This window comes from Heterodontus francisci, chromosome 1 (assembly GCF_036365525.1).
Source record: "Heterodontus francisci isolate sHetFra1 chromosome 1, sHetFra1.hap1, whole genome shotgun sequence".
Lineage (NCBI taxonomy): Eukaryota > Metazoa > Chordata > Chondrichthyes > Heterodontiformes > Heterodontidae > Heterodontus > Heterodontus francisci.
Genome location: NC_090371.1, coordinates 232,708,623 through 232,722,202, shown reverse-complemented (window position 1 = coordinate 232,722,202; position 13,580 = coordinate 232,708,623). Strand labels below are relative to the sequence as shown.

Genomic DNA, 13,580 nt, shown 5'->3' with positions numbered 1-13,580 from the left:
AAATAAAAGTCAGCCGGAGGGCATTGCCTGGCTTTTGTACACTACTGAGTTCCCAGAGGAGGTTGCTATTTTCTTTATCAATCATGGAAGTCAGAAACGCCACACCTTCTGAGATAGTTGTACATCATAAGTGATTACTAATTTTGTATGAATGTACTTTTGAGTAAGTTTTCGATAAAGTAGTTTGGCTGCTATTGCATCTACCAATCAGGGTTAAGTGGCTAAGATGACACTATTTGGAACTAATGTCAAAAGCAGCAGAGGCTCCCTAGTCAAGCTGGAGAAACGGGTTTGGGTCACATCTGATAGTAGTACGAGTCAGGATCAGGATGAACAGAGCTGTCCACATAGGAGATCTGAGAGTACAGAGGGTGAGTGGCTCAGGTCCTGCCTACATGGGAGAATTTTTTTCAAAAGAGAACTCTTCAAAATTATTTAAGAGAGAAAACTTAAATATAGAGGTGGAAAATTAAAAATTGGTATGTGTTCTTGTGAGGATCTGATTGTCCATGATGTTGCATAGTAAACATGCACCAATCAGCAATGCTAGCAGATATCTACAAATATTAGAACATTAGACATACATTTATAACATTTTTAATAATAGAAATCAGCTGATCCTCTGCGGTGTTAATCACAGTCATTTTGGTTCTGGGGCATAGTGATGATGTTGAGCTGCTAACATGGCTACTTTTAGGTCCTCCATATGTAGAAGTGGTCAAAATAGTTCCTGAGATCAGAGGCTAATTTGGATGGTTTAAGTTTCTCTGGATTAGCAGCTGCTTAGCTTCTCTTGTCATCTTAAGAATACCTCCAAATTGCAAGCATTTCAAGGTCGGAAAAAACAGCAGGAAGTAACTAGATTTTTTCCACTTTGAATCATAGGCCTGAATTTTACCGATCTAATGGATGACCTGACGTTGGGTGGATATTCGGTTCGGCTGCACTCATGGGCGTACAGCGGAAGGGTCATATTGCCAGCAGCTTACTCGGAGGCGCAATTTTTTTAAAGGCATATCTGCAGCATTCGGGCAGGCTGCAGACATAGGCTAGAAAGGAGGGGATTTACAGCAACAGAGGCAATAGAGGTATGGTATCAGCATGAGGAAGGGTTGCTCCATGATTCAGTAACTGGAGGTGCTCCTGCAGGCAAAAGAGAAAGGAGAGATGCCCTGATTCCAGCAGATTGGAGGAGGAGGCCACCAAGTTTCACCGAGAAGGCATGGCTGGAGGTGACAGAGGTAGTTAGCAGGCGAGGGGTTGTCGCAAGAAGCTGGATCCAGTGCAGGATGAGATTTAATGACCTGGCAATGTCTGGAAAGTTGAGTGGCATTTAGAATGACAAACTGGAAGCCTAGCATGAATTAAAAGGCACCCATGAAATGTAAGGCCAGGTGGTAGACCCATGAATGGGGCAACATCAGGCAGCAACATCCACATTGAGGCGCCCAGTTCATGTGCACCTGAACTCCATGGTCAGTGATGAGTGAAGGTTGCATCGAGATGGCTGAATGGCCACGTCACCCTGCCATCCCAGTGGTGCAGTGCTGAAGATTTACAGTGTCTCAAAGTGAACAGCATAGATGGGCCATGAGACAGGAGTGACACTGCGCATGTCTGTGCTTTCAGGAGAGACACACTCACAATCCGAGGGAGCATCAATGCACCAGAGGTGGAGTGCCTTTTATCGTGTGGTGACACCAAAGGAGCGGGAGGCCATGGAGATCAGATGGGTTACTGAGGGCGAGGCAGGTGTGGATGCAATGGAGAGCGAGTAAAGCTATGGTCGCGTCCAACATTTTCTAGACCATGTGTGGCCTGTGGCACCTGTGTGGGCTTTTAACACCACTGGAAGCTCCTAATCAAGGGGAGGTGCCAGAGTTTGGTTGAAGGAACAGCTGTTTCACTTAAATCATGTCTCTCTAGCAGGTACAGTAGCAGATAAGGAAGAGACAAGGGCTCCTGCTTCACTGGAAAGCTCAGAGGATGCAACACCATCTCAAGACGGTGTCACCATATTCCAGTGCACCCTCCATCAGCGCAGATACACTCACATATTGTTGGGCTTTGTTGCGCATGTAGAACGAATGGCACAATCTGGTGAGAACTGCACAAACGGCAGGAGGTGTTAACGGAGACAGTGACAGCTATGGTCACCTCCCCTCAGAGGAGTCAAGAGAGGCCCAGCAATGCTCTGCTTCATGGAGATGCTGAGCCTTGGGTGTCATCAGCAAAGCAGCAGATCCTTCAGCAGCAGCAATGAATGTGTGAACATCTGTCAGAGTTTCCAGAGGTAGTACAGTCCCATGCGCAAATGATGCAGGAGTCATCCATTCAGCATGTGAGTGTATGGCATCCTCCACTAAGAGTGTGGTGAACCTCATGGAGAGAGGAGTGGAGCACAGAACCGAGTGCATGCAGGGGGTGTGCACAGACCTCAATAGCATGGCCTCATCCATGAGATCTATGGAGCAATGAGTGGGAAAGATGGGCTGGCCATGCATCTCCCCGTTGCCAAAAGTTGCACCACCCCAAGCAACCACAGGAGTGCATGCAGGGCCTGAAAGGTCTGAGCAGGTGCATGCTGAAGACAACGGGGACTTCTCTCAAGGTACTTCAATCACTGAAGGCAGATCCTCGGGCCCTTTGATGGTGACACGAATGCTGTATATGCTGGTCTGATGGCTGAGATGGCGCTTGCACAGTAACAGGTGGCCCTGCATGCACTGGGCTCCAATTGAGCTCAGGCACCCACAGGACACAAGCCTGTGCACATCTAATGCACCGGAGCAAGAAAGGCTCCCGAAGAAGTGACTGTAAGCAAGCATGTAAATGCATAGACTAGCATTTGGGGTTTCACTGGGTGATTAAAAATTTGTTAAGTGCAGAAAAATTTAATGTTTAATGAGAGTTAAAGGTCTTGACACTCAATGTCTAACAACTTGTGTATTTATTTGTATGCAACTGTTGACAGTGACCAGATGTGGAATCAAATAGATGGACCGGATGTAAAGGAGAGGGCCTCATGAGCGCATGTATTGACAGAAGGCCATGGCATATATAGGGCTGATGGGTACAGAGAGATGCTAAGGATCTTTTATGTAAGGTCAGCAAGGCCACCTCTGGGAGAGAGCTTCTTGGTTCAGCGCACTTGCACTTGTCCTCATGTGAAGCGTCTGCCGATTACAGAGTCGTGAAAATAACTGACAATTGGTTGTTTAACAACCTTAATATGCTACCCACTGTCAATGTGTCGGTCACTGATAAGTCACGCTGCCTTCATCTGGTAAAATTGGTTGGTGGCAGGAACACATCAGGAAGCTTCCCACGCCATTTTACCAGCAGAACCCCCCAACAGCTCCTCCATTTCTGCCAGCACAGGGCCGGTAAAATTCTCCCCCCAGAATCATAGAATGATTACAGCACAGAAGGCGACCATTCGGCCCATCACGTTTGCAAGAGCAATTCAGCTAGTCCCACTCCCCTCCCTTCCTCATAGCCCTGAAAATTTTTTCTCTTCAGGTGCTTATCTGATTCTGTTTTGAAAGCCAAAGTTGAATCTCCCCAACCTCTCAAGCAGTGCATTCCAGATCCTAACTACTCACTGCTTAAGAAAATGTTTTCTCACATCGTCTTTGGTCCTTTATGTATATTTTTTTGAAAAATTGTTTAGTTTGTGATTTGTTAGTGATTTATGTAAAATGGGATGAGATGACATATGCATTCAAAACTTTCACATAAATATAAATGCATATAAAGTATTAAGAAAATGGTTTAAAAAGTAACAGAAAAAGGATGCTTTCTTTGTTAACACTATACCTCGGCTGATACAAAACTGTATGGATTGAAATGACATAGTTTACAATGTCTTTAAAAAGGCAATACATCCCCACAATCTTATAGCATAAACAACTCTTAATCAACTTACAGCAGTGATTATTGGAAAACTAACAACCGCACTGAGGAAATCATTTGCCAGGAACCAGCAGCAGTTGGCAATGGCCCACATCACACCTGAAACAAAGCCTAGCAAAAAAAAAAGCATCTCAGATATTAATGGTACTGTCTTTATTTGGCAAGATTACTGAAATTTCATTAACTATCCTATACAGTTATAAAATATATAGAAATATATAGTTTTGAAGGTGGGCCTGGACTGAAATTTAACCTAACTTTTCTCTCTCCTGATGCTCAATGACGCATTGTGTTCCCAGCACATCTTGTAACAAAATATACACTCATATTTTGATAAGTCTTGCTGCACTTTCACAGAAGTGTTCTCTGAATGGGAGACATATAATGCCAGCTCAGTGCGCTCACTCTTGGAGTTTAGTTCTTTCATGGTCAACAATTTAGGTGGGTAATAGGAAAAGTGCATCAATAGAAATGAAATGGATTTCCTGCAGTTTATTTCCTTTTTCGTCAGTTGTCAGCAATATTTAAAATATTCAACAAAACATCCAGGGTTGTGACTGCAACACTGGTTGCGAGATAGACTGGGATTCCTGCTACAGTCGATGCTGGCCCCATTCTAAATGCTGGGAATAAGGTCATTGGCCTTTGCCTGGAAGAGGACTATAGTGGAGTCTGTCCGAAGGAGAAATGTTAGAAAATTGGAGTGGCAATTTACTGCTCCGATAGGAGCAGCTAGAGACCCTTAATGGGACAAAGGTTTAATATAAAAAAAATTCAACCTGTGGGGGAATAGTGCTTTGGCACTAGATGGCAATCATTCCCTTCTGGCATTGATTACCTCTTCTTTCCCCCACTGTTTGGGGCCTTCTTAAGAGTCAGGAAAAACTCATCCCTGCTTTTAGGATGCTCTATAGCTTCAACTGGGCCTAACAAAGGGAAGTGCAGAAATACCCACAACTGTGACTCCACTTCAATGCATAGCATTTTGGAACATTCTGAGGTTGCTGAATGTGCTATATAAATGCAAGTTCTTTATTTCCTGACAAGCATTAGTTTTGAGATTCAGTTGCACCCCATGTGCGGAATGAAATGTAGCTTGAATAACCCCAGCTTTAATTAAATAATCTGAAGTCTGACAAAGTGGTTTAATTCATACTGTGACACTTTAATGACATTGTTACTTAATAATGATTTTTAATGACAGGGATGTCAAACATAAAACATTTTAAAAGTCTATTTAGTTTACTTTGGATAGCATCAAGTTTAGCAGCATTTTTCTGTACAGCGTGCAATATGGGGGCAATTTTCTGACTTTGCACTCTTGGTGGGAAGCCTTGTTTGCCGAGAGCATATATCGGAAATCTGGGTACAGACTGAATACTATTTTGTGACCATTAACTTAAATGGTTTAAAAATTATGGGCAGCACTGGTAGAATTATCATAAAAGTATATTTTGTATGTGAACTTTCTTTACCATATAACATGACAATTCTCAAATTTCATGGTTTACAATGAATTAAAAATGCACTGCAATTGCTGCCAATGAAAGGAATATTAACCACCCAAAAACAGTGGGTTTGGGTCAATTGGCAGGTAAAATGTAAATAGTCTGAAACCTGACCCCAAACTTCCCACTTCCGGTTTTTTTTTTAGAATTAGAACATTACAGCGCAGTACAGGCCCTTCGGCCCTCGATGTTGCGCCGACCTGTGAAACCATCTGACCTACACTATTCCATTTTCATCCATATGTCTATCCAATGACCACTTAAATGCCCTTAAAGTTGGCGAGTCTACTACTGCTGCAGGCAGGGCGTTCCACGCCCCTACTACTCTCTGAGTAAAGAAACTACCTCTGACATCTGTCCTATATCTATCGCCCCTCAACTTAAAGCTATGTCCCCTCGTGTTTGCCATCACCATCCGAGGAAAATGACTCTCACTATCCACCCTATTCAACCCTCTCATTATCTTATATGTCTCTATTAAGTCACCTCTCCTCCTCCTTCTCTCCAACGAAAACAACCTCAAGTCCCTCAGCCTTTCCTCGTAAGACCTTCCCTCCACACCAGGCAACATCCTAGTAAATCTCCTCTGCACCCTTTCCAAAGCTTCCACATCCTTCCTATAATGCGGTGACCAGAACTGCACGCAATACTCCAGGTGCGGTCTCACCAGAGTTTTGTACAGCTGCAGCATGACCTCGTGGCTCCGAAACCCGATCCCCCTACTAATAAAAGCTAACACACCATATGCCTTCTTAACAGCCCTATTAACCTGGGTAGCAACCTTCAGGGATTTATGTACCTGGACACCAAGATCTCTCTGTTCATCTACACTACCAGGAATCTTCCCATTAGCCCAGTACTCTGCATTCCTGTTACTCCTTCCAAAGTGAATCACCTCACACTTTTCCGCATTAAACTCCATTTGCCATCTCTCAGCCCAGCTCTGCAGCCTATCTATGTCCCTCTGTACCCGACAACATCCTTCGGCACTATCCACAACTCCACCGACCTTCGTGTCATCCGCAAATTTACTAACCCACCCTTCTACACCCTCTTCCAGGTCATTTATAAAAATGACAAACAGCAGTGGCCCCAAAACAGATCCATATAGATAACCATATGTATATGAAGTGTATAGCCAATCTAATGCCATCAAAACACAATACAATTTAAAACACATTTCTCCCTATAAATAAAGTAGCTTAGCAAACAAATATCAATGGAAAGCAGCTCAATTGTATTAGCTAGCAAAATAATATGCAATGTCAGTGCAAATTACATTTGTTGACAGAATAGAGCTAGCTACACCATGTCACGGGGTGGTAGATGGATGTTATCGGATGACCTCTGTGGATTCACACTGTGTCAGGAGTGAAAAGTCATTCAATAAACCATGAAACCTAAGGCGAGAATTGTTATTGAGGTGAGGCAATAGAAAGACAGATCATTTCTCACACGACTATTGCCACAAGCCAATTTAACCTGTGATGGTCAATGTTGTGCAACTTCTTCATCTGCTTGTAATATGTGTCTGAAGATAGGGCAGCCAACAAAAGGGCAGTGAGCTCCAAATCAGAAGAATTTTCTCAGATGGAGCAGATAGTAATTCAGAAAAGTCATACAAAACAGAAAAGAAGAGTGGGACAGGAAGGGACAGAGAGATTAACAATAGGTAGCCAAGACTAGTTTATTCATTTTGACAGGCTGTTAAACTAGGTCCTCAATTCTAAAATACAGAAACAACAGCATCTCTCATGGACAAATTGTCATTTACTCAACAAAGCTAGTGCCAAAATTAGGTAAACACAATTACAAATAAAGAGTGCCCTTCAATTCCTCCAAGAAAGCGATTCTCTTAAATTCACTTATGGCTGCATTTTAGTCTATCACTGTCAATTCTGGTTCAGCTCTGACAAGCTAATTATTTAAAAGCTTTTCTGCAAAAGGTTGAGCAGTTGTTACTGCATGTATTATTCAGTTACAAAATGTTTAGTCACTATCTGTAAGATTGTACACCAGACTAACCAGTTTATGTCCAAGCCAAATCTCTTACCTGTAAGCAAAGGTGCACTTATAACGTAATGCATAGACAACTTTCAAATGTCATTGGCTATTCAGGTTATCTGTCCTCAAACTGGATAGTAAATGATGCACAATGCAGATACTGATCTTTGACATACTTGTAAAATGTGTCCTTCCAATTTGCAGCAAAAAAAAATCAGTTAATGATTGTTTCGAACACGGTTATTGAAACACAATGAATTTTTACTATGTCTTCCCTGACAGTTTTTAAAACTGCAAATGCAGCATGGATTTTGTTAAGGAATTGTAGGCAATTCATCATAGATTCAAGGTTTTTTTAAATTATCCATTACATTGTATTTACTGACTATTTTATATCTGTCAACAGCATCTTGTTCTTGTCAATATCACTTAGCCCCACTACACCGTACGCCTGTATTCATGAGGAACTTTTTACAGTACTGACTTCTGGAGATTCCTTGTATTTTCTTGCCTGTTTTCCCCTCAATACAAGTTCTGGAACAATGTAATTCCAAATGGATAGCAGTGGAATTGCAACATTTACATAGAAGTAAAAGTCCAGCAACTTTCGACATGTCACTGAGCTTGTGTCCCAAGTGAAAGTCATATGTGCCAGAGCGTAGAAATCGAGACATAACCCAAGTGACTTTTGCCATCTTAAAATGAGTTTACATAACACAAGCCTTTAAACTAGTGTTTTAAAATAATCTACCTGCTAGGTTATTATAAAACACAAGGTTAAAGGCTTGGAACAGGGGTGTTCAACCTTATCATAGGTGGGGGGAGGGCATGCTACAATTTTTGTCTTACATAGGGGGCCAGTGAGCCAATTTTGGAAAGATAAAGGCATTAAAAATTTATCTTACAATTAATCAAAACAATGACAAATTTGCATTTTTGTGAAGAACCTTTAAATGAGAAGACTAATTTATTGACTTACTTTCTTATCACGATGTTGGACACTGATTGAGTGAGATACCTGGCAATTTTTTGCTTGCACAAATTGTCAATGTCTGCTCACACACTTGTTGAAGAGATGCAGAGTATTCCAGATATATGCCCACCTGCCAGGAGTGCTCTCCCTCCCTCTGAATCTGTATCTCTCCCCCTCCCTCTCTGTGGCCCCATTCTGTGTTCCCTCCTCTGTGTTGTTGCCCCGTCCCTCTCTCTGCCCAGTCCTCTATCTCTCTGTCCCTCTCTCTCTGCCCTGTCCTCTCTCTCTGTTCCCCTTTCCTTCTCCTCTTTCTCTCACTCTGCCCCCCCCCCACCCTCACCTCCCCTCTCTCTCCTGGCCCCCTCTCTTTCTCTCTCTTCCCCCTCTCCCTCCACCCATCAGTCTCTCTCTCCTCCACCCCATATCTCTCCCTCTGTCTCTGTCCCCCATCTCTGTCCCCGACTCCCTCTCCCTCTGTCCCCCACCCCATCTCTCTCTGCCCCCTTTTCTTTCTCTCTCTCTTCCCTTCCATCTCTTGGTCTCACTCTCCCACCCCATATCACTCCCCCTCTCCCCCTGCCCCACTCTCTTCCCCCTCGGTCCCCCACTCCCCCTCTCTCTCTCTCACTCTCTTTCTCTCTGCCCCCCACACTCTCTCTCTCTCTCTCTGCCCCCTCACTCTCTCTCTCTGCCCCTCACTCTCTCTCTCTAATATCTAAGTGATATTCAAGATGAAGAAGAAGGCTTATGTTAGGGCGCTTGAGAGTTACAAGCTCGCCAGGAAGGATCTAAAAGGAGAGCTACTAAGAGCAAGGAGAGGACACGAGAAGTTATTGGCGGATAGGATCAAGGAAAACCCTAAGGCTTTCTATAGGTATATCAGGAATAAAAGAATGAATAGAGTTAGATTAGGGCCAATCAAGGATAGTAGTGGGAAGTTGTGTGTGGAATCGGAGGAGACAGGGGAAGCGTTAAATGAATATTTTTCGTCAGTATTTACAGTAGAGAAAGAAAATGTTGTCGAGGAGAATACTGAGATTCAGACTACTAGGCTAGATGGGATTGAGGTTCACAGTGAGGAGGTGTTAGCAATTTTGGTAAGTGTGAAAATAGATAGGTCCCCTGGGCCAGATGGGATTTATCCTAGGATTCTCTGGGAAGCCAGGGAGGAGATTGCAGAGCCTTTGTCCTTGATCTTTATGTCGTCATTGTCGACAGGAATAGTGCCAAAAGACTGGAGGATAGCAAATGTTGTCCCCTTGTTCAAGAAGGGGAGTAGAGACAGCCCTGGTGATTATAGACCTGTGAGCCTTACTTCGGTTGTGGGTAAAATGTTGGAAAAGGTTATAAGAGACAGGATTTATAATCATCCTGAAAAGAATAAGTTCATTAGAGATAGTCAGCACGGTTTTGTGAAGGGTAGGTCGTGCCTCACAAACCTTATTGAGTTTTTCGAGAAGGTGACCAAACAGGTGGATGAGGGTAAAGCAGTGGATGTGGTGTATATGGATTTCAGTAAGGCGTTTGATAAAGTTCCCCACGGTAGGCTATTGCAGAAAATACGGAAGTATGGGGTTGAAGGTGATTGAGAGCTTTGGATCGGAAATTGGCTAGCTGAAAGAAAACAGAGGGTGGTGGTTGGTGGCAAATGTTCATCCTGGAGTATAGTTACTAGTGGTGTACCGCAAGGATCTGTTTTGGGGCCACTGCTATTTGTCATTTTTATAAATGACCTGGAAGAGGGTGTAGAAGGGTGGGTTAGTAAATTTGCGGATGACACGAAGGTCAGTGGAGTTGTGGATAGTGCCGAAGGATGTTGTAGGGTACAGAGGGACATAGACAGGCTGCAGAGCTGGGCTGAGAGATGGCAAATGGAGTTTAATGCGGAAAAGTGTGAGGTGATTCACTTTGGAAGGAGTATCAGGAATGCAGAGTACTGGGCTAATGGGAGGATTCTTGGTAGTGTAGATGAACAGAGAGATCTTGGTGTCCAGGTACATAAATCCCTGAAAGTTACTACCCAGGTTAATAGGGCTGTTAAGAAGGCATATGGTGTGTTAGCTTTTATTAGTAGGGGGATCGAGTTTCGGAGCCACGAGGTCATGCTGCAGCTGTACAGAACTCTGGTGAGACCGCACCTGGAGTATTGCGTGCAGTTCTGGTCACCGCATTATAGGAAGGATGTGGAAGCTTTGGAAAGGCTGCAGAGGAGATTTACTAGGATGTTGCCTGGTATGGAGGGAAGGTCTTACGAGGAAAGGCTGAGGGACTTGAGGTTGTTTTCGTTGGAGAGAAGGAGGAGGAGAGGTGACTTAATAGAGACATATAAGATAATCAGAGGGTTTGATCGGGTGGATAGTGAGAGTCTTTTTCCTCGGATGGTGATGGCAAACACGAGGGAACATAGCTTTAAGTTGAGGGGTGATAGATATAGGACAGATGTTAGAGGTAGTTTCCTTGCTCAGAGAGTAGTAGGGGTGTGGAACGCCCTGCCTGTAACAGTAGTAGACTCGCCAACTTTAAGGGCATTTAAGTGGTCATTGGATAGACATATGGATAAAAATGGAATAGTGTAGGTCAGATGGTTTCACAGGTCGGCGCAACATCGAGGGCCGAAGGGCCTATACTGCGCTGTAATGTTCTAAAAAAAAAATCAGCCCCCTCACTCTCTCTCTCTATCTGCCCCCTCACTCTCTCTCTCTCTCTGCCCCCTCACTCTCTCTCTCTCTCTGCCCCCTCACACACTCTCTCTCTCTCTGCCCCCACTCTCTCACTCTCTCTCTGCCCCCGACTCTCTCTCTCTCCTCTCTGCCCCCCTCTGGCCCCTCTCTCTCTCTGCCCCCCTCACTCTCTCTCTCTCTGCCCCCCTCACTCTCTCTCTCTCTGCCCCCCTCACTCTCACTCTCTCCCTGCCCCCTCACTCTCCCTCTCTCCCTGCCCCCCTCACTCTCCCTCTCTCTATGCCCCCCTCACTCTCCCTCTCCCTCTGCCCCCTCACTCTCCCTCTCCCTCTGCCCCCCTCACTCTCCCTCACTATCAGCCCCCCTCACTCTCCCTCTCTATCTGCCCCCCTCACTCACCCTCTCTGCCCCCCTCACTCACCCTCTCTGCCCCCCTCACTCACCCTCTCTGCCCCTCTCACTCTCCCCCGCACTGTGCCCCCCTCACTCTCTCACTCCCTGCCCCCCTCACTCACTGTCTCTTTCTGCCCCCCTCACTCTCTCTCTCTCTGCCCCCTCACTCTCCCTCTCTCTCTCTGCCCCGACTCTTTCTCTGTCTCCTCTCTGCCCCCGTCTGGCCCCTCACTCTCTCTGCCCCCCTCACTCTCTCTTTCTGCCCCCCTCACACTCTCTCTCTCTCTCTCTGCCCCCCTCACTCTCTCTCTCTCTCTCTGCCCCCCTCACTCTCTCTCTCTCTCTCTGCCCCCCTCACTCTCTCTCTCTGCCCCCCTCACACTCTCTCTCTCTCTCTGCCCCCCTCACACTCTCTTTCTCTCTGCCCCCCTCACTCTCTCTTTCTCTCTGCCCCCCTCACTCTCTCTTTCTCTCTGCCCCCCTCACTCTCTAACTCTCTGCCCCCCTCACTCTCTAACTCTCTGCCCCCCTCACTCTCTAACTCTCTGCCCCCCTCACTCTCTCTCTCTCTCTGCCCCCCTCACTCTCTCTCTCTATGCCCCCCTCACTCTCCCTCTCCCTCTGCCCCCTCACTCTCCCTCTCCCTCTGCCCCCCTCACTCTCCCTCACTATCAGCCCCCCTCACTCTCCCTCTCTATCTGCCCCCCTCACTCACCCTCTCTGCCCCCCTCACTCACCCTCTCTGCCCCCCTCACTCTCCCTCTCTGCCCCTCTCACTCTCCCTCTCTGCCCCTCTCACTCTCCCCCGCACTGTGCCCCCCTCACTCTCTCACTCCCTGCCCCCCTCACTCACTGTCTCTTTCTGCCCCCCTCACTCTCTCTCTCTCTGCCCCCTCACTCTCCCTCTCTCGCTCTTCCCCCACTCTTTCTCTGTCTCCTCTCTGCCCCCGTCTGGCCCCTCACTCTCTCTGCCCCCCTCACTCTCTCTCTCTGCCCCCCTCACACACTCTCTCTCTCTCTATCTCTGCCCCCCTCACTCTCTCTCTCTCTCTGCCCCCCTCACTCTCTCTCTCTCTCTCTGCCCCCCTCACTCTCTCTCTCTCTCTCTGCCCCCCTCACACTCTCTCTCTCTCTCTGCCCCCCTCACACTCTCTTTCTCTCTGCCCCCCTCACGCTCTCTTTCTCTCTGCCCCCCTCACTCTCTCTTTCTCTCTGCCCCCCTCACTCTCTAACTCTCTGCCCCCCTCACTCTCTAACTCTCTGCCCCCCTCACTCTCTCTCTCTCTCTGCCCCCCTCACTCTCTCTCTCTCTGCCCCCCTCACTCTCTCTCTCTCTCTGCCCACCTCACTCTCTCTCTCTCTGCCCACCTCACTCTCTCTCTCTCTGCCCCCCTCACTCTCTGTCTCTCTGCCCCCCTCACTCTCTCTCTCTCTCTCTGCCCCCCTCACTCTCTCTCTCTCTCTGCCCCCCTCACACTCTCTCTCTATGCCCGCCTCACTCTCACTCCCCCTCTCACTCTCCCTCTCTCTCTGCCCCCTCACTCTCCCTCTCTCTCTGCCCACCTCACTCTCTCTCTGCCTCCCTCACTCTCTCTCGCTCTGCCCCCCTCACTCTCTCGCTCTCTCTGCCCCCCTCACTCTCTCTCTCTGCCCCCTCACTCTCTCTCTGCCCCCCTCACTCTCTCTCTGCCCCCCTCACTCTCTCTCTGCCCCCCTCACTCTCTCTCTCTCCCTGCCCCCCTCACTCTCTCTCTGCCCCCTCACACTCTCTCTCTCTCCGCCTCCCTCACTCTCTCTCTCTCTGCCTCCCTCACTCTCTCTCTCTCTCTGCCCCTCACACTCTCTCTCTCTCTGCCCCCACTCTCTCTCTCTCTCTCTCTCTGCCCCCCTCACTCTCTCTCTCTCTCTGCCCCCCTCACTCTCTCTCTCTCTCTGCCCCCCTCACTCTCTCTCTCTCTCTGCCCCCCTCACTCTCTCTCTCTCTCTGCCCCCTCACACTCTCTCTCTCTCTGCCCCCTCACTCTCTCTCTCTCTGCCCCCCTCACTCTCTCTCTCTCTGCCCCCCTCACTCTCTCTCTCTCTGCCCCCCTCACTCTCTCTCTCTCT

General features: G+C 47.0%; 1 protein-coding gene across 6 annotated transcripts in view; it reads right to left on the bottom strand.

The window, feature by feature from the left end:
• Nucleotides 1-13,580, bottom strand: part of LOC137375247 (transmembrane protein 144-like) — a 350,909-nt gene that overhangs the window by 22,124 nt on the left and 315,205 nt on the right. For 2 of the 6 annotated variants that reach the window (XM_068042140.1, XM_068042159.1), the window contains exon 11: nt 3,929-4,026. The exons of the other annotated variants lie outside the window; for them this stretch is intronic. In XM_068042140.1, the coding sequence (XP_067898241.1) occupies nt 3,929-4,026 (98 nt within the window). The remainder of the gene's footprint in view (nt 1-3,928; nt 4,027-13,580) is intronic. 6 annotated transcript variants of the gene reach the window in all.